At 42.1% G+C, this 25,942-nt stretch overlaps 1 protein-coding gene across 13 annotated transcripts in view; it reads left to right on the top strand.

Moving 5' to 3' along the window:
• The window catches only part of ptprfb (protein tyrosine phosphatase receptor type Fb), a 172,001-nt gene that overhangs the window by 71,066 nt on the left and 74,993 nt on the right, over positions 1–25,942 (top strand). For all 13 annotated transcript variants that reach the window (XM_086204218.1, XM_086204216.1, XM_086204223.1 and 10 more), the window contains 2 exons: positions 2,865–3,010; positions 4,544–4,685. In XM_086204218.1, the coding sequence (XP_086060344.1) occupies positions 2,865–3,010; positions 4,544–4,685 (288 nt within the window). The remainder of the gene's footprint in view (positions 1–2,864; positions 3,011–4,543; positions 4,686–25,942) is intronic.

The following is a 25,942-nucleotide window of genomic DNA, read 5'->3' as shown; positions in this document are numbered from 1 at the left end:
CGAGGATCACTTTTTGATCTCGGATTTTTAGTTTTTTGAACTCGTAATTAAAACCACTAATTTGAAAGATTTACTCGCAATACAGATATTCTCAGCAATTATTAGATAACTAGCTTCAGGTATTAAATAGTAAACAAGCTCAATTCAGAGATTCTGGCACCCGGCAGTTACTGAGCTAACGGTCATGGCAGCATTCTTTACACAACGCCAAAGAGACGAGAGCATGCATTTAAGTGTCAAGACAGGAGTTTTGAATATGATGTATAAAAGCCTAGAAAGGGTGAAGCTCAAAGCTCGCAGTCACTGGCTGGGAGAAGGATTTGCATAGGTAGGCTTACGTGTTTTCAACCTCGTCCCCGCCATTGTTTTCAAGTGACAGCTGCCTGAGTGCTTGGAAAATGGGACACAGACAGAGAAAAAAAAGGGTCGAGTCTGGATTTTGTCTCTTAAAGAAAAGAACTGACAAAACCCAGCAGTGTGATATCCTCACCCGCCAGCGGTGGCACAGTCAGGAACAAAAACTATGCAGAGTCTTGAGTCCCAAAATAAGCGCTTCTGCCCTTTTGTTGGAGCGCTTTAAGACCAGTTTTAACCTCGTTCATGGGTCTTTTAGGGTTCACCGTAGCCTTTTTTCATTATTGACAGCTCTAAATTTGCTATAGTTTTCACTTCCACATTATAGGTCGACTATCAAAATTTGGGGGAAGCTTGGTTAAGCGGATTAAAACGAGAAGCGCTCAGCCAGGGCCAGTTTACCCTCTTTCTCCACTTATCCATAAAAATCCTCATGATTTTTAAGATCCTGTGGTTCCTCCCTGAAATGTTGGAGGCAACGCATGGCCAGTGAGCTTTAATTTGAGGCATGTGCTGAGAACTGTTTAATGCCACTTGATCCTCCTTCTTAGCAACAAAGTGAAAAGCCCTCACATTAACTTAAATGGAACTGTCATGGACAGATGTTAGCAGGGACTCTTGGAAGTCAGAATGGTGATAATCAGGTCTTTAGGATTCCAACCCAGCACCCATGCACGCACTGATGCATGCTCCGGCATACACTCTTAAGAGCTTATCAGGTTAGAATCATTAGAACAACTCCTCTGCTGCTGCTTGTGTGCCGCAGTCACATTCGGATGCCATAGAACAGGGATTCATAAATGCCCAGTTGCTGTCTAAATATTTTTAGCGGGATGAAAATATCACTGAAATGTCAGGTGGGTTTAGGAACTATGAAGCGGATCACAGGTCGCAGATGGATGGATGGATTGGATTACTGTGTATCATCAAACATGCATAACTGCCTACTCACACACTACAGTTCAACTCATCACGGTTATGTAAAATACTGAGGATGCTATGTTTGATAGTCATCGTCAGGCTGTCATGTTTTAAACAAAAAGCGCCATACTTGCTCGAATATCTTCCTAATTTCACAGTAATAATACACACTGAAAAACAGTCTCTGTAATTACAGCTCAGTCTTCTGTCCCTCCAACTTTTCTGTCTTACATCAAAGTGATATGCATCCGCACATACCTGCGTGCCTTCAGGGTCTATTTTATTGTTCGTGTTGTGTTCAAAGCTAGCTCAGCTGAAGAGACGCCCTCAAGCATGAACGGGATCTCTCTAAAGTAGTGATGATGTAATGTGCTCACCACAGAGTCTGTCCATGTCTGAAACAGGTACATTGTTGATGCTAACAAGATTTTTCACCCCAGTTTCCTCCCTCCAATGTCATATTACAACATGTGACAAATTGACAGCGTGGTGGCAGCCATTGCTGGTGTTTTCCCCCAGCGTGTGCTCAGCCAGGGAAGGCTGGCGTCTCCTCTGTGTACACAAGAATAATGATTCATGCCTTTGTGTGTGTGTCTCTACGGGGCGGTCTCCTCGTCATTGCTGCGGTTTAGGTGTTCCCCACCTCCCTCTTTAATGACTGGAGATGAAACATGAGCCGACAGAGTTGGTAATAAGGACATTGTGTCAGGTTATTGAAGCTAGACTCCGATTATGTGTGAGGCTGGAAATAAGGAATAAAGGTATAGCGTGAAGCCAAGGTGTGCTCGCTGTAGCATCGTCAGCTTAGACAGGCTGTTGCTGAAGTGCACAATGATGTTGGGTGTGGTAAAAACACCCTGAAGGCAAACAGAGAAAACCATACTTAAAGCTGTTCTCCAAGGTAGTTCCCTGTGTTGCTGTAAACACTCATCAACCAGGAAGTTAGGAAGAGGTTGTCGAATCAAAACATTGTCAGAGACTTGTTTATATTTTAGGACATGCCAACCAGTCTTAATGCCCCATAAGCCAGAAACAGCTGTTTTAATGCCAAAAAACATGATTAACCCCCTTAGTGTGTAATTAATTTGCCAGCATCGTGCGCTTGTTGTTCTTTGATTTCTCATCTTGCAGGCATTTTTGTGATGAGCAGGAGTTAATCTGCTCATCACGGATTCGCTGTTTGATTTAATGCTGTCCCTCATCTCTAATAACCAGATCTGCACAACTCTCTGGGTCACCACATGCACCCCCTTGTTCAAATTAGAAGCCTAAGTGTAAAGGTTGATGCAACAACATGCAGTAACACAGAGACCTAATACGTCTCCCATGACTGAGCTGCAGGTGTTCGAAGCAACAAGGCGTCTGTGGCTTTTCTCATTATTGTCGTGGCTTTTCTCATTATTGTCGTTGTGAGGAGAAAGTGATATCTACTGATAACCAGGTTTTACATAACGGTGTGACTGGCAGGAAGCCCTAACATCAGCCTCACCCTCCCTCTCTCTCTCCCTCTTTCCTCTGCCTCTGATTTCTTCCCATCCCCCTTTTTATCTCCCCATCTTCCTCTGCCCCCTTTGCTCCATCCTCCTCAGGCTTGCCAAGTTTCGTGAAATCCCCTGAGGACCAGACGGGCATTTCGGGCGGAGTAGCGTCATTTGTGTGCCAGGCCACTGGGGAGCCCAAACCCAGAATCACTTGGATGAAGAAAGGCAAGAAAGTCAGCTCCCAGCGCTTTGAGGTGAGCAGTCATGCGTGCCTTTCACATCTCTGAGCACTCACACCTGCACAGGCTCACACACACACACACACACCGAAACACCAGCAGGCACAAACACTCGTGACGCAGCTTAATAAACGTTGGCTTAAAACTGCCTCTCTAACCTCTCTCATTAACACAGATGGATCCAAGGCACAACATTCACACACAGACACACACTCACAATGCACACAATCAATTGCCCTGTTATTTACTATCACAGCAACGTCTATTTTCTCCAAGCAAGACCAGACAGCCTTCCTTACTCTTGAATCTCTTTTTCTCCATCTGGGTTTATATGGTCCACTTCATCTCGTTCGGTCTTTTCACACCCTCATCCTTCCCCCTCGTGTTCTCAGCTACACCATCTCTAGCCATACATCCCCTTGATGTATTACGCAATGTACACCTCCACCTCCACCCCCACCCCCACTTTGAGCCCATAAGAGCAGGAAAAAAGGGCCTCTGCTCGGATCATACCGTGTTCCCAACCAGTTTTTTCTTTCATAACTAAATGAATTTGAGGTTGCGAGGGTATTAGATTACTCTCCACTAGCATTGCTTGATGTGGTCTTTGTGGTGGCTTTGTTGTGCTGGATTATTTCAGACTAGGGTGTCATAATATACCAGAAGAATAACTGTGGTCTTTAGAGAAACTGTAAGATAAATACCGTGTCAGTGATGCTTGTATGATTTTATTGTTGGCTTTTCAAGATTGGTCTTTGTTGGCTCTTTTGCACGGATTGGGTAAGATATTTTTCACATCAATAGATGGATTTTGAGTAAAAAATGTGTGCCAAAAAGTGACAAAACACTCCTTCAAATGGTAAACAGGTCATTATTGATGGCATTATTTCATGTGTTCTCTATAGATTAATAATCTCATTAGTGTGAATTATTTTGGTTATGATAATCATGTAGTGAAAAAGCAGCCCTAGTTGTGATGATCATGATTTGATCAGTTCTATACTGAAGAGGAAATAAGAGTTGAATTAAAATGGTGGATCGACAAATTCTAACGGTTGAACCACACCTCTCCCATCTGCACAGCCGTCCATCATGAACTCTTCGACCAATTTTGTGAAGTAGCAGTGCGGAGTTGTAGTTTGTTTTTTCTTTCCCTTTTTTACATTAAAATATATAAATTTATGCATAGCCAGAATCTCATAGTTTCAATGATCAATATAGTGCATGTGAATTAGCCGACAGTGTTGGGCAAAAAAGGCAAAGTGAACAGCAGGAGAAGAGAAACCTGCTGGAAATCTCCTCAGCACACACAGCTGCTCAAAGCACAGACAGAGCCCGAGTAGCACCTGGGAAGATCTGCCCCGTTCCACCGATGTGTCGTACACAGTCGGTGGACTTGGAGGGTTAAAAAAAAAAATCAGATTTGCAAGATCCAGTTTTCTCTATCTGTCTCAGAGTTATTAGATATATGTGTTCAAATGAAGTGAAATCATGAGAAATGAAAAAGAAACGCTGCAAGTCCCCTTTGCTGTCCTCTGGTTCTCCCAGGTGATAGAGTTTGACGATGGTTCGGGGTCTGTACTGCGCATCCAACCCCTACGCACACACAGAGACGAAGCCATTTACGAGTGCACAGCCACCAACAGTGCTGGCGAGATCAACACCAGCGCTAAGCTGACAGTCCTGGAAGGTGAGCTTTCTTTCCTTGTTCTTTTCTCTCAAACACCCTCTCTTTTTTGCTGCTGTTTTTTTTTTTTTATTCTTTTATTCAAGTACATCCTCAGACTTCGATACATTTGATCACATCGAAATCACATTACAGAAATCTTTTGTTCTACCTTTCTATCCTTCAATACTTCCTCTCTGTCTCCTTCTCTTGAGGTGTCGCTCAGGCTCAAGTGAATCATCCACCACAGCAAATTAATGCAGTGATCAATATAGAAATTTATTAATTGCTTACTCATCATTCATCATCACTCAGCATACATAAGTTGAGGATTACCTGCATTGCCAGGCTTAATAGAAGCATGGTCAGGAGCGTTTTCTCTCATACCAGGCTCCCCTGCATGTCTGCAGGCTAGGTTACCTCTGTGGACCTCCTTCATGTCTTCTCCTCAGAGTTAATATACATGATTTATACGGACAGAGGTTTGGAACCCCTCACTGCTCAACCCCCCATATTGCTGAGCTGCGAGCATTAATTTCTTCTTTAATTGACTGTAATTTCGTCATGTGCATGCTAGTCACTGCAGAGGTTTATTTCATTAGAAACTTTTTAAAAAAGCCTCACAGCTAGCCAGTGGGAGGATTAAGGCCATCCATAGCCATTACTCTGTCATTAAAGCAGATTCCCTCTCATTCAAATACAGCCTTTACATCCCCGTTTGAATCCCATCTTTCTAACACCCACCCTTCCTTTTTCTGTCCATGCTGATTTGATGATATCATCAGCCATCCTTGCGTAATCTTCCCGAAGGGACTTTTCTCTTGCACGTTGAAAGGTTTTTCTTTCTACGCTTCTTTTGCACTGCAGCATAAGGAATGCTACTGGCTGCACAAACAAAAACGCACAAACATGACACGAAGTGCACACGAACGAGATAAAATTAATCTCAGTGCCGGGAAGAAATAAAAATACGGGAAGAAAGTCCAGATTCTCTCTCTCAGTTGGTGTGGAAATAAAAATGGACAACAGTCTCGGTCAACAGTGAGCAACTGTTCTCAGCAGCAGACGTGCTTCGCATGATGCCGCTTTCCCTCTGTGAGCCTGTGCTCAGCGTTGTAGCTGCCAACCGTCAAAGTCTAGTGACATTCACACACACATGCCATTTGATGGATGCTGCTATCCATAGTAGAGGTCGTCACAGGTCAGAGCCTCAACCTGGAGCTGAGCTGGACCCGTCTGTAATTTTAGAGTCGGGACCCTTGCAGGACCAGAAGCCAGAAGACACACACCTTCGATTGACATTAAGGAGTTAATGTTATTGTGCTTAATATGGAACTGTACCTGGTGTAATGTTTTTAGCCTTGTCCTCAGTGCCTGGTTGCGTATACATTATTCATCCTTCCTGTCAAGAAAGTTTTAATGGTGTAGATAATCCACCCGTTATTTCATCTTAAAAGTCCACTCGCTGTCACGGATGACAGATGACAAAAGCATTGGGTTTAGAATCAGCTTTGCAGTTTTGTTGCATCCTGAATAATAAAGATAACTTCAACTATTTGCCCTGTTGAACTGCTGCTGTTTCATTGTCTGGACTGTTAGCGTTCCAAACTCACTATCATCTCTGCTCTCTACAAGTCTGACCTCAGCTTTCTGATCCCGCGGGTCTGACTCCTCACTTGTACACATTTCAAAACGGGATGAGTAACAACAATTTGTATTAAGACTGAACTGAATGGCTGTAATTCAACATGAATGGCTTGCTTGTGTTGCCAAATATCCACACCTGAGTCTGCACGTACAGTCATAGATGACAGTTTTTGTTTTGCTCATTGTTTTGGTCTGAGAAACCAATAACATGTGGGTTTGTTAGAATCTGTGGACAGCTGCTCTCAGCCTGCAAGCTCCAGCAAGCCAGTCCTACGCTACCTGCCCAGAGTGATATGGCAGACAGCCAAAGTAAACGAATGACTGGTGAAGTTGAAGACTTCATCGAACATTTAGCAAGGCAAAGAGAGACAGATGTTTATTTGCAAATCCAGACACTTATAGGAGTGCCAAGTTGTTTTGTATGTGCTCGATATAGGCAGCGTTTGCCAACGCGCGAGGCCTATGGTTGTATGCCAGAAGAAGCGGTTCAGCCTGACAATTGGTCCGTCAATATTAAACAGTTGAAGAACAACACGACGACACATCACATCCAGATCAACTTGCATCTACTTGTCCAGACACCCGAGGACAACTGGACACCTCGGAGCGTGGTCGTAATTTTTTTTTCTTTGCGCACAAACATACAGGCATACACACACACATTCACTCACACACCCCCGCAGACCAATGTTGTCAGCTCGACTCTATTTTTAGACTATTGTTTGTAGCCTAGCGATGCATCAAGTTCATATCAGCGGAACTACACATGAAAACACTGAGGCAATACCAAACAGACAGAGACTAATGATCCACCTCCTTAATGGGGTGGTGGTAGCCTGGAGGTCTGAGAAGTTGATGTCACTTCGGTATGTAGCAGTGTGGAATGTTGGACCACATGATAAAACAGGCATGGCGCCAGGATTTCAATTTTGGCTGGGGCTTTTAATTACAGAAGTTATTACTGTTTGGCTTCCTTTGATGGTTGACTGTAGTCTAGCTGAAACAGAAATGATTTATATCAGGCTGTGGAAGGCGAGTAACATGTCTGGTTGATTATGAGCCCTTTTTTATGTTGAGATAGCTTATTTACCCATTGCAGTTTGTATTACAGTAATTACAAGCAGCAACAGCGGCTGCATTGCTCAGATTGCGAATAAAACCCATTGCATCCGTTCTATTTTCTTTATTTATTGCTCTGGATTGTGCACCACAATACATTGTTCATTAAGAACACAGACATTTTAATTCTCTTTAAGGAAATACCATCGTGTTGAGATGATCTGCCTGGATTATTATTTGTACAAGTTGAGAGTTTGTCTCACAGAAACGTACATTTATTGCTTTAAAGGCAGTAGAAAGACTCCAGCCAGGCAGGAATTTGAAGCACTACCTCCTCCTTGCCTACATTGCTTAAAGTTTTTCTGGTCTCAATAGGAAATGTATTTGCAGCCCTGAAATTAGAGCGTGACTACATCTGCAGCTGGAGACAGACATATTTGTATCGCCAACATATAAAACCTCACAAAATCCAAATCTTTAATTAAAGGTGATGCATGTGTTTCGTATTCTCACAAACATGTTGACTTATTCTTTTGGTGTTCTTTTTGGTATATTTTAAATACCTCATAAACAACTCAAGAAAAACACTCAGCCTAGTTATTTAGGATAGGCCAGTTGTAAAAAGGGGCGGGCCCAAGCCTGCCGGGCCCACTCCCATCTCAGTACCTAAAAAAAAAACAACGACAAATGTTAAGCCTCGATAAAGTTTGTGTTATCATGGTGCCGTTGAGCAAAGCGCAGAGCATTCACGGAGCAGTACGAAAAGTTTGTGGCCTTCTGGGGGAACTCTCCAAATGTGAATTTATGAAGAGAGCAGACCTGAGTTTTGAAACATGCTCTAACCTCCCCTGTGTCAGTAAGGGTGAAAGAGATGACTTCATAACAACTTCCCGACTTCCTGTTCCTGCATTCCAAAAGAAAAGCGGTAGATTACATACTTTCAACTGCATGTGACTTTGCGTCCACATGAAGTTCTTCTAATACACTGAGCACCTCAATCCACAGAGGCAGTGAGAATGGTGAAGTCATTATACCACTAAGTCGATCTGGATTAATGGTTTTAGCCGAGCAAATGAAGGTTGAGCATTAATTATGATTATTTCTCATACTAGCTCTTTATTTTGTTATGCCAATCTTGCAGAACATGGATTATGGTCGGCAGCTTTACACGTGTTTATCAGCATGCTCAAAGGCTGTTGTGCATTAAAGGTTCAGTGTGTATCATGGTGTCTGGATGATGCTATTGTGGTTTTTTTTTTTTTAATGCCTAATTACACCACAACGATTTTGTGTCAGTTCTGGCCACTTAATTTGTCCTCACTTTGAGGAGATCTTTGGGGGGGGTGTAACTGCCAAGTTTACTCAACTTCGGAGCGCGGAAAAAGCCTGTTTTCACACCAGCCAAGTTGGGCTTTAGCAATTTCCCAGTCATGAGTCTCGAGCCACTCTGTAATTCTGTCACGCTGTTAAAGTCCTGCTCTTTGTTTGTAACGGTTCTCACGCCCCCCCGCCTGCGAGGTCACACCACTGAGACTTACATGTGCACCCAAAGTCAGCTCAGCCGTTCCTCATGGTGTGTGTATGCAGACAGAAACACTCACATACACAGGCGCACACATATCGAACTTTAGAACAGAGGTATAGATACTGTTCCTACACCTTCATCACCTCCAGCTCATCTTATTATCATCCGAATGTTTTGAAGAATGTCCTACATGTTGAGTCCCTCCTGCACTATTACCATCGCCCTATTTTGAAGACTACTCTGGGGTATTGCATTTGAAAGGCGTGACTGAAAAGCAAAATTTGAAAAATCTCCTTCAGGTTAGCAAAAATACTTTTCATTCTCACTTGAGGTTGTTGCCTTTAAAAAAAAAAAAAAAAAAAAAAACAGTAAATGCACAAATAGGGAAATAAAACTGTTTTTTTGATCAAAAATTGATTTCTTGAATCTCTAATCTATGTCACTGGATCAGCTGGTCATGCTGCCAGCTTCTTCCAGGATATTCCCGAACACACTAATTGTCTCCAGACATCATGCAACATGTCCAGTACTAGCTGGTACAAAAGAGCAGTTACAAATTGCCCTACTGAAAATATTTGCTTAAGATCTGACCCCATTTCTCCCTGTTAGAGCGCTGTAGATGGCTAAGACGTAGCCTAGCAGATTAGTTTATCTTCTCCAAAGCAGTTGATTGAAACACACAAAATTTGCATTTTCAAAGTTTGCTTAAAATTCACTTGACAGTCAAAAGCAAACACTGGCCACCTGTGTGATGGTCTGACCTGTCTAGCTACAGTTAACACCACAAAGATGCAAAGACCAGAGGCTGAAGTGTGAATGAAGAAAGCCTTGTCATCACTCTATACCCATTTCTCTTCCCCTCTCTTTAATTTCTGTTACTGTCTTCTCATCCCTAACCTTGTCTCTGCGTATCTCTCCTTCCTGTACTATCTCTCCTGTGGGGACTACAGTGGACAGTGTGGTCGTGTGATGTTGTAGGTGCTATGGCAAGATGACCAGGGGGATCAATGACTCGTTACACGGCTAACGATGCCTATATTCTGACCTGAAGCACCCCTCTTGAATTGAACTGCCTCAGTAAATGTCCTGGTAAATGGTGCTTGTCTTGGTGATGTATGAAATAAACTACTGCCGGCCAGGAAAGACATCTCGGCTCACAACATCAGTCTTGTGCTGCCACTTTCACATGTCAAGGCAATATTTCATTTTTTCCATCACTCTTAAACATTTGATGAGCATGCAAAATATTAAGGGTGATGACTAAGATCAAGAAAAGTTAAGAGTCATGATTCATCATGATAAAAGTGATTGTGGCGCAATGGAGATTCACAATTGGAAGCTGACAGATTTTTTTTCCCAAACAGGTTGATGAATTTTCCGCAGGCGAAATTTGACGTCATTTTAATTGGGCTGTATGAGCAGCTGCAAAACTCCGACATGTTCGACGGATAGATGATGAGCTACAACACAAAGGAAAAAGACACGAATGCTGCCTTCATACCCTTTCCTATAAGGCAACGTCTATACCGCTGGCTTTGAATTAGTTATATATTTTCAAAACAAGTACACAAGCGAGTATTGGAAGCCAGACATCTTTTCATTTATATTAATAATCTCATCAGACCCTGAGGAACTCAACTCTTATTCACCCATCAACTTTTTTTCCTCAGTTATTTCAAAAATGTTCCAGAAAGCTAAAAGAAACATTCAAATGTCAGACTGATATCTGCTGTGGTTCCCGGGACTCTTGAGATAGACATGAGGTAAAATGCAGGTATATTTTCGAGGTGTTGCCAATGATTCTGTGGTCCCACACACACCGCACCACACCACACACACACACACACACACACACACACACACACACACACACACACACACACACACACACACACACACACACAGAGCAGACCTGTCTGTAGAACGGAGGACTGTTAGTTAATGGTGCTAGATCAAAAGCCCCATCATTACTAAAATCCTCCCCTGTCAGCGCATGAATTAGAAAGGTTCCCCTTCAGACCAACTTTTTGATGTGCCCTGGCAACTCGTTTTGAACTTGTGCAGTTGGGGGGGCTGGAATTTTAGAAAGGTCAAACAAGAAATATGCAACTATTCAAAGCTCCACCAGTGTCAAAAAAGTAGTTGAAAACATGTAAAACATCCAACTTTGGAGTGATACAGTTGCTTGGCATATTAATTCCAAGCAAGTTCAGTTAACTTTTTAAGAGAGGAGAGGAGACATAATCATGCCCCAGTGTAACAACCTCATAGCTTTTGGACACAGATTGAACTCAGTACAGTCTCCCAGCTTTACTGTGTATTTTGTGGTCCTGTGTTTGGTGGCAGTAAACAAATTACGGCCTTTCTGGTTAGAAAAGGCTTTTATTTGCTAGGCATGCATTATAGTCCCTGGTGCAGAGGCAGAAAATGACTGCGACACAATGCCAGTAATAAATATCTCAGGAGCCAGGCAAGTGCGGACAACAGACCTGACTGGATAAACAGCATAGAAATCTCATTGCGCCTCTTCCCAGGCAAGATAAATACATACAGAGGCTATATTGGAATGATTTAATACTGAGCCCTGCTCCTCCGACAACTTAATCCTCTCCTTTCCTTTGCGCTATTCAAATCATCCACCATGACCAAAATAAGGTCTGTTGTGTAACTGCTATTCCCCCACATTACTTCCTTACTCCCTCTCTCTTTTTGAATGTTACTGTGTTTCTGTCAAGTCTGTGCTTCCATTTTAATAGCAGAAATTGAGCGGCTGGATAAACATGTTGAAATATGCACAAGGTGTAGATGAAAATGAAACTGTAGGTGAGAAGCTTTACCTTGGAAAGAACTGGTTCTTCCTCTGTTTTCAGGGAGGGCTGTTATTTGTCACAACATGCCAAAGGAAAACGGAACTTGCATGCACGCAATGCCATCAGTGACACGCTTCCTCACACACACACACACACACACACACACGCACACACATACACACACAGATCTACAGGTGTAGCCTCCTTTTCTGTATTTCTGAGCTCCACTGAGACGGTCTGCGCCACAGATTTAATATCTCCCACCATCTGCTGGCTGGAGGCCTAGCATCGTAGATCATATCCAGCCTGACAGTTACAAACTGCATCTGTCTATGTGTGCTTCTCCCAAGGACTCACAATATGGCAAGGTGGAATCACTCTGCTGGCCACCCAATCTGCATCCTTACATCCTCACTTCCAAGGACTTGGGCATTAAAAGAGGACAGAGAGCTTTTAGGTTTTGAGTAGCTATGTTGTAGCCCCCGTTAACCAAACATGAATGGACAAGGAATAAAGACAGAAACACAAACAAGCATTTTTAGTTTTTGCTGGCCTAACCTTGATTTTTCATTGCATAACATTCAAGCTTGTCCGTGTCCAATGTGCAGGTATAAAAAAGTCGAGGTTTTGGTGGTGTTAGTGGGTGGCTTTAACCAGCAGAAGCCACCTTGCTTTGTCCTTCAGCTGGACATTAAATTCAAGAATCCCTGCCAGAATTAAATTGTATCTGACCTCCAGTTCTATAAATTATCGAAGACACACACATGATGAAATACATACAAAATTAGTTCATCTTTGAATTAAAATGATTTAAGGTAAATGTGCCACAATTATAGATATCTTTCAAAATGTAATTACATGTCCAATTGAACCTGGGTAATTGATCCAGTGGGATCGGTTTGACTCTGGACTAAATATTAATACCTACGACATTTGGATGAAGTCGTTTCTGCTCTGCGGCAACATTTTATCATCCATACTTGTCCATCAGTCACTCCATGCTTATGGCAAGCTGTATCAGTAGAGAGGAAGGTCTGGTACTCCTGAGCTGTCAGTGATGCTCATGTCTGTGGCTGCTTTGGGGTGGGGGCCTGCATATGAACCACAAGAGCCTGCCATTATATTTGGTTATCATCTCTTTTTTTTCCGAACACAGGTGGTGCATTAGATTAGTTCTGTATAAGTTGCATGATCTGGGCTTCCTAAACTGTGCATAAAAGTGCATAATTTCGTATTAAAACTTCAAAATACACCTGCAGCGCATTCTAATGACTCAATAAGTGATATACATTTCTGCTTTTCATTAAAAAAAGTATGTTAGGTGTGAAGGGAAGGCTACTGCAGGGGCACATCTATTCTGGTATAAATGGGCCAATGATTCTCAAAGAGAGTTTTAACTTTCTTCGAAACAGCGAAAAGAAAATGTTCAAATGAACCAGCGGAGGTGCCAGTTTTAACTCTGGGTTTTTTGGGAGGGCATCCAAACCTTTCCTCCTGCTGAACCGCTCGCCGGCTGTGTATTACCACCTTGTGAGAGTAGACACAGTACTTGGAGCAGCTGTTTGGGAAAATACAATCTAGTACAACAGCTCTGCAGAAAATACTGCCTTTGTATGGAGATCATAGAGGACAAACCAGAAACACCACACAGTATAATGTTACCTGAATAGCACAAGCTATAAAAAAACTCCATAAATACTATCACCAGTTAAACTCTATAAGCTTCCCACTGTTAATGCTTATTTCCCATCTCATGTACAGGATTTCATGATATCGAACAGTTGTTCTTGTTAAAGTGTCTACCCACTGTGCTCCAGCCTGTAAAAAGGTTGCTGCCGTACATTTATTGAGACCAGAGCTGTTTTAAACTTGTAGTTACAGCCACTGTTAACTGTCAGGACATATTGAACTCTTCATCTGGATTCTGTCTCTGGGTTTTCTAAAGATATTGGAGATGTGACAAGACATGCCCATCGGTTAATATCTGCAAATTGTCAGGAAGAGACAGGGATATCTGCAGATTGACATCCGTTATTAAATATCTGCTACAAACAGCTGCAGCAGGCTTTCATTATTAATTGCTGATTTTTACTGAAGACTTGTTTTGGGAGAGCATGACCAATCATGTCACGCAGCACAAGTGCTTCAACACGTGTGCGTGCTGAGTGATACTCCACTTTAATTATATGGTAAATGTTTATTCTAAACTCCTCAACCTTGTCTGTTTCCTGATAACGTGTCAGTTGCACCTTTTTGGGTTAGGGTTACTTCATAATTCTGTTGGAGAGATTTTGGGGGAACTTTGATTTTTTTGCAAGTCAAGTCAAGTCAGTTTTATTTGAATATCGCCAAATCACAAGGTATCTCATGACACTGCACAAGTACAGCAGGTCTAGTACCACACTCGGTCAATGAATTTACTCAACAATTCTCTATTAGCAGATCCAGGCTCAATGGGAACAGCTATCAGCTTTGACATTTTGGGGGGAAAGAGTGCAGGAGAGCGGGGCAGAGACAAAGATAGATAACAGAGTAAGACAGATAAACAGAAGGGAAGAGCGAGGCAGAGATAAAAAGGGAGAGAAAGGGGAGGGGAATGATGGACAGAGGATGTGAGCAGGTGATGCTAAGGGTGCAGCTTGAGCCTCTTCGGGTCTGTAGCCTCCTCCAACATCAGCAGCAGTTAGGAGTCTGGGAAGCTCATTGGTCTGACTAGAAATTTTAAAATATGTAAATAATTGATGTGAAAGGTAATCTTGAAGACAGTGTGTTTGACTGTAACGGGGTAAGATTCTTCCCTGGTTCTAGTATACAGAGATAATGAAAGTAGTCCTATCAAATGGTCTAATTGAGCCAAAACTATAGTGTAATTGCAACTGTGTGTGAAAACCCACTGACTGTATAATGGGCAACCTACAGGAGCCACTTACAGCTTCCCATATAACCATCATTTTTACACAAATCATGTCAAATGCTTGTCCTTAAGCCAGTCAACTAGCTGTCTGGAACAGCCACCATGGCTAAGTGCATTGGGATCTTACATGTGTGAAGGCGTGGGTGGCTTTTTGAGCATGTTTGGGCTTGGAAGTTGTGCCTGAATAGAATGACAAAACAGACACCACTGAGTTTTTCCTCAATTGAGTAACAGAGATGACCAAATTGGAGGGTTTTGGGGTTTTTTTGGTACATTTTTAACCTGTCATGATTATCTTTTTTTTTTCTTTTTTGTTGTTGTTGTTACAACACCAGAAGCTGATTGTGTGGTCATCATATTTTCCTCCAGCTTTACTTAAGGTGGTGGCACACATGCCCATGGACAGCAGTGACTGTAAACAATGCATATTTTCCATGTTAAAACTCTTTGGGTAAGTACAGTAAGGAAGTGCCAACACTTTCCTTTCAGGCCATGTCTACAAGCCCTCATTTGTGGCTTCTTCTAAACTTTTCCACGTCCGCTCCCATTCTTTGCTGCAAACGTTTCCTTCTTACTCGGCAGGAGAGCTGTGACTTCCTCCTCATCTCTCTATGTATTTTCTCTTTATTTGATTTAGCTCCATGGGCTGCGCTTGGGTTCAACAAAAATACAGCTGGTGAAATGACTCGCAATCGTCCTGATAATAGCCCACTGGATAATTTCCCTCCATTATTTGAGTTTCCACAGGATCCAGTCTAACCTCAGTGAAGTCAGCCTTGTACGTGGAACCAAAGCGAAGTGAGCCTATTAATACGCCTGCTGGGTTGATAAGTCAGCACATTGCTCCTGATACACCTCTCAATGCAGTTAGTCAGCCAGGGTGGCTAGTTTTTGTTTTTACTCTTGACCTGCCGTCAAGATATTTGTATTTCAAATAATTCAGGCAAAAACAAAAAAAAAGGTTCATGTTTGGAAAGCAACATTGGGACCTGCATACAGTACCGGCCGAGACTTCCATTAAATACATTTGTTCATTCCTTCTTGCTTTACCTCCCCTTGTTTTCATTTGAGGTGTTTTATGTTCAGCCAAGGCTCAACCTGTCTTCCAATTTTTGGTTCCACTCCTCGGTTGTTTATTACATACTTTCCTCCCATGTGGCGCAAGAAAACCATAACAATATAAAGTGTAAATCATATAGCTGGACTCAGGTGACTAATAGAATTCATAGATTGTAAGTCATGTTTGAAAACGCATGGGAGAGAACTCCAGAAAGAAAAACATAGCTCAAAGCCTAATGCAATGCCCCACTGGTGCTTCCCCTATAGAATTAACATAACAACTATTACTGCTGTTGCTGTGCTGCATTGCATGTACTCACACAATATAAGAGGAGAAAACCTGACATGTTTTCTTCTTTTAATTTGTTAATAATGGCGTCCTGGGTCTGTAACCCTGCAGGTAAAAAGAGCAAGGTCCATTTTATGGCTCTGCAGGCCAATGAGTCAACAGCTCCCCAGGCCCTGACTGGCTATGGATGATGGGCCCACCGCATGTCAGGGGAGTTCTAATACCTGCACTCAATGAGCTGGCTAATGGGAGTCCTTTCACCCTGACCCCCTTTCCTCACACATTTACACACCAAGCCCTCTTGGCTTACCCACTGGGCCATAGGAGGCAGGGGAAAACGGCTTGACTCACTATCGGCCTCGTAGCTTGGCCTTCAGCTTGACATTTTTCACATGTTTAAGAGGCATAGTCCTATTTTCTCTAAGCTGCTAAACTGTGTATTTCAAGGCTGGAGTTGAATGGTCGGCATACAGCTGTCAAAGGCACTGTTGATTTTGCATGCATTACATGTGCATCAATATTTTCAACCTGTTTTGCAAGCGATGGTCGACTGAGCTTGCATGCTCATATTCAAGTCTAACCTGTTTAATACCTTCACTGTGTCTGCACCAAACATTTCATATCTATGTGTCTACTTGTTTTAGAAGAGTCAGAACACCTTTGAAACTCTCTCTTCGCTTATTTAATGACGACGATTGAACAAAAGCCAATCTCCCTGATTAAAACGAGGGAGAGGTTACAGCAGATATCGTGATATAACTAATTGAAATGACCCCAAAATGGCTAATGTTATGTTACCCACAGGAAGTCGAATCAGATATGGTTTAACTTCCAGGGCGATACATCTGATTAGCTGTTAAAACATTCAAGCCAGATCTCTCTCACCACCAGAGCGCCACCAGCAATCAAAGCAGTTTAGGTTGAAGGTTATGTTCTGACCTTCCCATCATAACCACGTTACCACCAGCGCTGAGCTGCTGCCCGGTCTTGATGAAATTATTGCATCTTGTTTCTTTTGAAGGGGACCAGCTAACAGGTCATGCAATGTGATATATTTTTTTCAACAGCCATCATTTCTGCAGACCCCTACATAATCAAAGTTGAGACTGTTGACATCGACTCACAGACTGTGTATTATTCATTATCTCTGACTGAGAGAATAAGTAAAGGCTGTCACAGGAGCCCAGCCAGTGAGGATTTAATTAAGGGAACCTGCCACATTTCACTACATCCACTGCTTGTCTCAAAACTCATAAAAGCCATCCCTATCTACCATAATTACACTAAACATGTCACAATAAAGCTCTGCCGATGATTAATTTGAGGTGTGGAGAGGATCAATTAATTCATTTATTTGCAAACTGTTGCTCTCCTTCCTTTTGTAGACCAATTTCATTAACCGTCATGGTTCCTGATTTTTGGTCCCGTCCTTGTCCTTTTTCTTGAGACACCGAGAGAAATAGCCTGTTCTTATTAGCCACACTGCATTACCACAAGAATTTACCATGAGCCCTGAGGTTTTTTTCCGTCTTAGAAGCAGTTACATTAAAATAAGCAGTAAACCACAAACCGTGTACTCTGTAATACCATAATCTCAAGGGTCTTCAATCAAACTCCTGTTAGTAGGACCACAAGGCAAGAAGTAGAGCTGTAATCTCAAAATGAAAGCCTACAGCTGTGCTACTCATATCGTGTAGTTAATGGAGGATGGGATTCTGTGCAGCGGTGCTTGTCCCGCAAGGTGACTCGGTCAGCATAACTATGTGAATTCCGAAGACCACCCCTGGGTTGCAGTAATGGGTCGGAGGCCACGGTTATGTACTAAACAGTGTGCTGCAGCATAAATAACAGACGCAAGGCATCTGGCAGGGCTGTAGATCATACCGATGACAGAGGAAGTATGATATCAGATAGGAGAAAGAGAGAAATAGAGAAATAGGAAAGTGGGGAGATGGAGATGATAAAAAAGGGAGCGAGGGAAGGGAAAGAAAGGAAGGAGTTGGGGGAGAATTAGATGACTGTTATTGATTATCTGCCTGTAGGCGAGGAAGTAATTCCAAATGTTCTGCTCAGCCAGACAAAAAAGTGTATTATTTCAAAGGTCATAGCATGCATTACAGTCTTTTTACTCCAAGTACACTTGGATAAACAGCTCAGTGACACATCAACTAGCATGCACTATTTAGTGCAGGGGTGTCAAATTCAATTTCTGAGGGTGCTGAAAATGGGAGGAATAAACTTAAGGGTCAGAAAGGGCTTGTAAGTGGGCCTTGTTTGACCACATAGCAAGGGATTTCCATGCAGACCTATAGATTAAACCAACTAGTTTTCATGGGGCTTCAAGATTTAGAAAAATAACAGATTGTGGTTGTTTTGACTGATTGTAACTGTGATATGATTCACTTTATTTAAAGGAATTATCCTCCATTTGTCACAATTCACATTTAGATTTCGGCGTATTATGCTCCAAACAAAGCTATTTCCTAACCTCTGTAGAATACAGTTTGTTGCCAAGGATGTCTTTAGAGGGCCACATTATGTTGTTTGTACATCATTTTGTCCCTCATACAATAGCACGGAGCCCAGACTTAACCCTAATATGTAGGTCAAACGAGTATTTAAAACTTACACATACAAGCCAAATCACTTCATTTGAATGGCCCAGGAGCACCTTAGTCTTCACCAGTTAAACAGAGGTGTGTTTGTGCGCAGCGTGAATAAGTGACAGGATTTGTTCAGTGAAACCACTGCAGGTTAGAGAGGACTAGCTGAGCAGGTTCAGCAGTTGAGGCACAGAGGGTCTTCCCAAACAAATAACAGAGACTGCTCTATTGTTCACAGCTCCTATTTATCCTGGAAGTGTGAGTTGGCCTGTTACAGGTCAAAATAAGGGCTCTGTTCAAAATTTAAAAAGTTCGTCATTGGCTCTCTTTCAGACAAAAACTCATTTTTCATTGTATTAAACAATGAAAGTAAATTTACAGATATAGACATGTGGTCTGAAACTGGTTATCTTTTTTCCTAATCTTGATCTGGCAGCAGAAATATGGAATATTAAATGTTATATATTTTATGATTGCACGTTATTTTGATGAAATATGTCAGAATATCTCTTCCCAGGAACAGGATTAGGAAAATATGATGATTACCATATTGTGGAAGACAGGGTTTTGCATATTTGGGGATTTGTTAAAATTCCCCTGCAAGGAAAATTTTTTGAAAAATACATCAAGCATCGGGAAGCAGACCTCCCAACAGGATAAAGTGGTGAAGGGTGCTCTTTTATGTAGAGTTTTTATTTTTGATTTATTTGTGCATAAAAAGTATATGCAAAATATGTGTGTGTGTGTGTGTGGATTCCACCAAAACACATCAGTATCAATGTTGCTGCTCATAAAAACAGGATTCTTTGTTTCCTCACAGTACAGCTGTTTTCCCCAATGAGAAATCTTCCAACATGTAAAGGAACCAAACATCTCTTCCAGTCCATTTTCTGTCAACAATTCTTCTCCAGCAACACTTTGCTATTACTATAACTAGCCATGCTAGATAAAGATGTTCTTTGTTGGTTTCCTGCTTATTCAAACAATATTTCATGTGTGCCAGAGTGTTCAGGATCGCAACATAGAGCATAAACAGCTCAGTGAGTGCATCCTCCTAGCTCCCACCATCTATTGAGGCTCGTGCCGCCGTGTCTCGAGTGAGTGTAGACAAGACTGTAAACTCTCAGGATGGAGGAAACGTGTCCTCTGAGATGTTTTGTTCAACGTCATTACCGAGAGCAGCACGTGCCATAAAACATGCATGTTGTTGCCTGCTGGTGATTGCAGTGCAGCCCTCTTTGAAAAACATGTGATGAGTCCAATAATTGTTCACAATCATATCGCCGGGTGGAGCTTTTTAAAGCACGGGCCGGATCTGGCCCACGGGCCTTTAGTCTCACACAGGTGATTTAGAGTATCAACAACCCCTGTAACTGTGTATTTGTTATGACTCTGTTGTGTGATGATTCGTTGCATTCAGATGTGTCTCTGTGCGCAGGTCGTATATCTCCAGGAATGTTTGTTTGATGCATTGATATTGCCATAGCAACTGTCATAACACCTGGCTCAAGAGATAGTTTGCTAAAGGCTACAGGATCAAAAGATGATCTGATAAATTTGAACTTGTATTGTACATTACCATCAGTTCCCCTGCTACTTGATCTAAACTGTAGTTAATGGACTTATCTGCCTGATAAAAGGCTGTTGTGTTATCTTCTATTATGTCACCGTTCTGCGGAAAGAACTTGTTTGGATCCTTGCATCTTCTGGTCTTTATTTTTGCATTCTTGTCCTCCTTTTCCATGGAGATTTACACCATTTTCATGTCATTACAACAGTATTACATCAATGGCCTCCTTGCTGTGTCTTTGATGTCGGGGTGTGCCGTGTCATCCCTGCTGAGGAGACCTCTGCAGTGGGAGCTCTGCAAGCCAGTATTTCTCTGAAGAGCATGAGGGTTCTGCTCACATGCCCTTCATGGCACAACATGTGAGAAAACTCCTCTCTCTCCCATATTTTGCAAGTCAAAAGCGCAGAGGCTGTTGCATGAACGCCAGTCAGTTCTGTCTGCCTGTCTCACAGGCCTATTAGCTCATGACTGAATGTCACAGGATTTCAGACACACACAAACACCGAGCATCAAACCTCTCGAACACAAGTGGACCACCAGAAATGTTGAACAAGCCCCAGCTATAAAGATATATTGTTATTGTAAATAAAAGCTTTTTATATCCAGTCTTACCTCTAGCAGTGGAACAATGCCATTACCTCTGCATTCCTCATAAATATTTTTATCCTAACGTGTTCTGTATGAACTTGCTGAATTTTTTACACATCATCACCGTCCCAACTATTCATAGATCTTTTTTTTTTTTTCAGTTGAACTCGTGTAACTTTCTCCTCTCACCCCCTCCCCCCACCGCCGACACCTCTCGCACACATCTGTGTCTCAAGCAGATGCAAATGTCTGTCTCGACGATGTTCTTGTCTAGAAACAGCCCCGGGCCACGCGCTTTGTTTCTGCAGACAGCACATCTTTTCAGTGCCAGATTGTCTCAAGACCAGTTGAAGCCCAGACAACACCTATTACGCGTCTCTCTCGCAGAAATGTGAATAATTAACAAAAGCTTTTCATCTTTAAAACATTTAACTTGAACAGTCTTTTTTATAGCAAACAAATTTAACAAAATAGAAAATTAGCCATCAGTTAGGAACTAACTACCCCCCCTCTCCCCCAACAAGTACTTCAAGCAAGTGTCAAAATGAGCCACATATTCTTTTTTCTTTTTTTTTTAAACCTGTAAAGACAGTGTTCTGATGTATGTTTTAAAGGGTAGATTTGAGGGCAGTAATATTTCATGAGGCAAGTGGCTGTGTTGCTGCCACTGTGGTCCTTTGGTTCGCACTATCAAAGGAGACATCGCCTTTAATTGTTGTCATCCATCACTTGGAAACAGGCGCAGGTGGAGATCATACGGCCTTTTATTTCTTCTTTGAAAGGGGATCAGCTAAGATGTATAAGCTAAAGAACTCAATCACCTTAATTTTGATAGCACTCTGTTGATGCTGAATTTGATTAACTATTCGCACAGAATTGAGCAGGATGCTGTGGGCAGCTTGCAAGCATGAGCTCACACAACTCCTGCTCATCTTGTAGTGTTGTTTTCTCATGAATATTCCCAGACATATGTTTCAGCCGTATGCTTCATGACTATAAGTTCTCTCCGAAGGGACCTTTCTCTAGTTTAAGCCATACTTAAAACATTCATAGCAGCATATGTCATTCACCTTTTTTTGCACTTGAGAGTGTAAGAAAAAAGGAGATACTATAATGTACATTCACACAGGGACCGGCGAGAGCGTCAAGGTGACCGGAAGTCATTAATTTTCCATGAGAGCCGGCGTCTCACAGGTGATCGCAGGCAGATCTGCAGAAACCAATGGGAAATTAGAAAGGATTTGCTGGAAAGCAACAGAGAAGATGTAAGTTGTGTCCATCTATTAAATCTAGACAAAGAGCGTCCTCTTCATGGACAGCCTCGTTATGATGCTGGTCTGTGTGTGAACGTACAGTAATAGAAATCAGGTGGGACGTTAATGCAGGAGTATCGAATCTCGTGCCACCGTTTCAGGACTCCCCTGCTATGGGAACTGCGGTGTCTGGAGTGTTTTCACCCATTGAGATGAGTGTGTTTGGGTTTAGGGAAAAAAATGCTGGCAGACGACAGTGTGGTATTGAGCTCCAGCAGTCTCCCAGTGGGGTAGTAGGACAGGGACGGGTCTCTTTCAGCAGGGCTCTGATTAGACCCATCGCCCTAGCTGCCACGCTCCACTCACACTGGTAATTGGAGCTGGCAGGAGGTTGGCATGCACCCCTCCTCTGCCCACCCCTTTTTTCTGTTCCCTTCCACTCCGCTTTTTTTCCCCCTTTTTTTTAACACCCTTTCTCTTCGTGCATCTAAATCTTGCTGCACCTGCCTGCGTTGGTACAGCAGATGCATACACCTCCAACAGAATAGTTTAGGATTACGGCATCATGTTTTCCTAATTTGACTGATTACCATATTACTCTTCTTTTTACAAATGATGTTGCCAGTTTTTCCTCCATGCCCTTTGTGTTAAGTCAGGGACCCCACTGCTACTCTAATTGAGTACTGCAACCACAAAACCACATTAACCCCCCACCCACCCCGCACCCTCTTTTTTTTTCCTGCGGCTCTGTTATAGCTGCTATTTATTTCATCTGCTAAGCTGCTCATATTGCAATATGACATGTGTGTGATGAAGGGCTTTGGAGAGAACAATGGTCCTATTTATTTTTCACATCAAGGGAGAACCAGTTCATGTGTACCTAGCTTTATGTCTCTTGGCTGTCTGGCACTCCTGGATTTGCTCATTTGCAAATCCAGGGCGTTTCGTCTTCTCTTGTTGAAACAACTTCATCACAGAAGCACTTAAAAACACAGCAAAAACAAAGTTCCATTAAATGTCACTGTTCGGACAGATTCGACACATCAGTTTAAAAGATGCACTGTGTGATCTTAGATCACTGGTCCTGTAATTGTCTGCTTGCTGTATAATATAGTCTAGTCTGGAAATATACAGAATAAATTACATGTTTGATAGTTAGATTGAAATGTAGAAAACATTAATCTCCTCACAAGCGTCAAACATGACATTGTTTTTGTGGTTGTTGTTTTGCCGTACCATTGTTCATCTTAGTAATGGGTTGCAAATGTGACATTAATGCAGGATTTTCCTCTCACTTGTATTTTGCTTCTCTGACTAGACAGAAGAGGACGAGCTTTACTGATGAATTACACTCCGGCACAAGCCCGTTTTATTGAAAACGCCCTACATCTTGACAAACAGCAGCCTGCATTGGCTGCACCGTTTCAGAGGATTCACTCTAAAATTTTCCATCACTTTTCTGTTCCCTTCAAATAAAAACGGACTGAAATGAACAATGGCATGACCAGTAGTTCATCAAAATCTCTCTAGCATGCACGATGAGAGAACTTTCAATTATTGTTTTTGACAAAATCCAAGGGAATATAAGGATGTCCAGAATTATTTTGCATGTGGGCTGCAGGGTTTAGCAACTAGCTGGAAGTTTTTACATTCACAACTTAAGTTGGATGACTAAAAAACTATTTTAGAAAGTGCAAGGCTAGTGTGCTCAACTATTTCTTCAGACGTATTTCAACTTTTTCATGAGATCCTACAAATTGACATTGTATAAGTACATAAAGAAATGTGGTTTGTTAGAGTTTAAACTCGGGGATTGTGCAGCCCCGGGCTCTTGCGGCAGGATGTCAGCGTCTGCATATGAAAGGCTTAATCATCTCGGCCCTCGAGACAGAGTGTCCTGCTATGTACTATTAAAACGTAGCAGCAGAGGTTTATCTTTGTAAATTTTATTACAAACATTTTTCGTTCAGTACAAGGCTTTACATTTTTTCCATTTAATGTATTTGCATCCTGTATCATGTTTTGCTCGGGCTGCATGAGATTCCTGGTGGCACTGTATTTTGCTTTTATGAGATCAAGATGGGCTGGTGATGGTGTTTTTATTTCTTTAGCAATAAAATGTTTGCTTTCCTCAGGAAAGAGAACAGAATGTGTTTATACCTTAATTTGTCCTCTTCTTTAGATATGCAACATTAGAGCAATGAAGCTAACTAACAACTCTACCTTTTGCATTTGTAAAGACAACCTATACTGTACATGCAGCCCATTCAACTCATTCATTTTAATATTCCCATACCATCTGAATGCTTCACTTGGTTACCAGACATATGAAAATAATATCCACAGTAGTTTTACTTACCACTCATCTTCAATGCAAACACTGATCAGAGAAAAGTGCAGATCTGTGTGGAGGCTTCGCAGCAGCTGTTAGGTTTTTGAATTTATTCCCTGTTTGTGCTTTCTGGTGTGACTGAGCCACTGGCTCATGTAATATCTCCGTTCACCCCTTTTACCAGAGGTCTGCATTTTCCACCGTCTAGAAACATTTGCCAATAATCATAAATATTCTATAGGCTGCATAAAGTGGTTGAAAACATTTCACACCAATATTTCAGTTAAAAAAACATTAGGCCATATACTTCGACATAACACTACAGCGCAAATCATATAGAGCAGTTGCAAGAGTATCTAGGAAGTTGTGGTTGACCCATAAAGTTGCTGATTTTGCATGAAATTGCTCAAAACCACTGTGCTATGATAGACTTCTCATTACAGCTCGGTGCTATCCCTGACACAGTGTTTGACAGGACGGCGTCATGCCTCAGCAACTCAATTGGTTTCCATCATATAGTTGCTATATACTAGGCCTGGAGGGAAGCCACAGCATTTTTTGGCTGAGAAATTGAATGATATGATGGCCGAATCACATGTTACATGGTCTAACCGACAGGCGAGTGTGTAGGGTACTGAAACATAGCGACTACAAATCTCAAATCAGTGAAAATGTCAAATGAGTCAGGACACCGTTTTTCATCCATGTGTCATGAATTCACTGAGCTGCAGTAGACTGGCCCTAGTTTTCCGAATGTAAGTTCTGAGAGCCTGTTTGTTTTGTATTATTGGTTGACTGACAATTTGACATCTTTACAGTTTTTTTATCACTTTAAATTGTTCTAAAATCCCCAACTATGGGGCATGCATGTGAATCCCTGCACAGACAAGCCTATCAAATCCACAAAGGACCCCCCCCACACACACACACACACACACACACACGCACTGCTGAATAAACCACCAGAACGAGGATGCATTCTTGAGTAGGTTGAACCCATGTGTGCAGCCACAGTGGGAGGTCCTCTCAGGTGATCTGTGACCACTGTGAGCATGTTCTCAGCTCCCTCCGGGTTTATTATCATTCAGTGTCTTACCCACATTTGATCTTAACAAAGATAAATCTGTTATCCCCCTCATCTTTGGCCTCTTAGTGGCGAGGACAGAGGAGAGGAATGAATCCTAATGTGTTTATTTATTAGTTCCTCATAATAATCCTTAATTCAGAAAATGACTGCTGCTTAAACAGTTTTCAGTGTCCTCTAGGAGTTTTACCGACTCTCATTGTATTTTGTCTCCATCTCTCTAAATACCTTTTTCTTTGTATTTGAAGGTTAGAAAGAACAAACCACAAAGGAACAAAAAGCACCACTGTTACCGTTATTCATACAATGACAAATTGCACGGTATTATTTCACGGTGCTGTACTTGTTTATGCTGATGTGTAGTTATTCGACTGGGTTGCCTGAAAACAAATCCTATATCTTAAGACAGGAAGTGAAGCTCTCTCCAGAGATAAGAGGCCATGTAGAGATCTGTCAACTACATCTGAATATGAGACGATCTGGGCGACAAGCCAAACACAAGGGTGAAAGAAGGAGCAACTGCACTGCTGGGGTTTACAACAAACACC

This window comes from Aulostomus chinensis, chromosome 5 (assembly GCF_037954235.1).
Source record: "Aulostomus chinensis isolate RoL2024-O1b breed Wild chromosome 5, RoL_Achi_v1.0, whole genome shotgun sequence".
In the NCBI taxonomy this organism is placed as follows: domain Eukaryota; kingdom Metazoa; phylum Chordata; class Actinopteri; order Syngnathiformes; family Aulostomidae; genus Aulostomus; species Aulostomus chinensis.
Note: the sequence above shows the minus strand (reverse complement) of the source record. Positions and strands in the feature narration are given on the sequence as shown.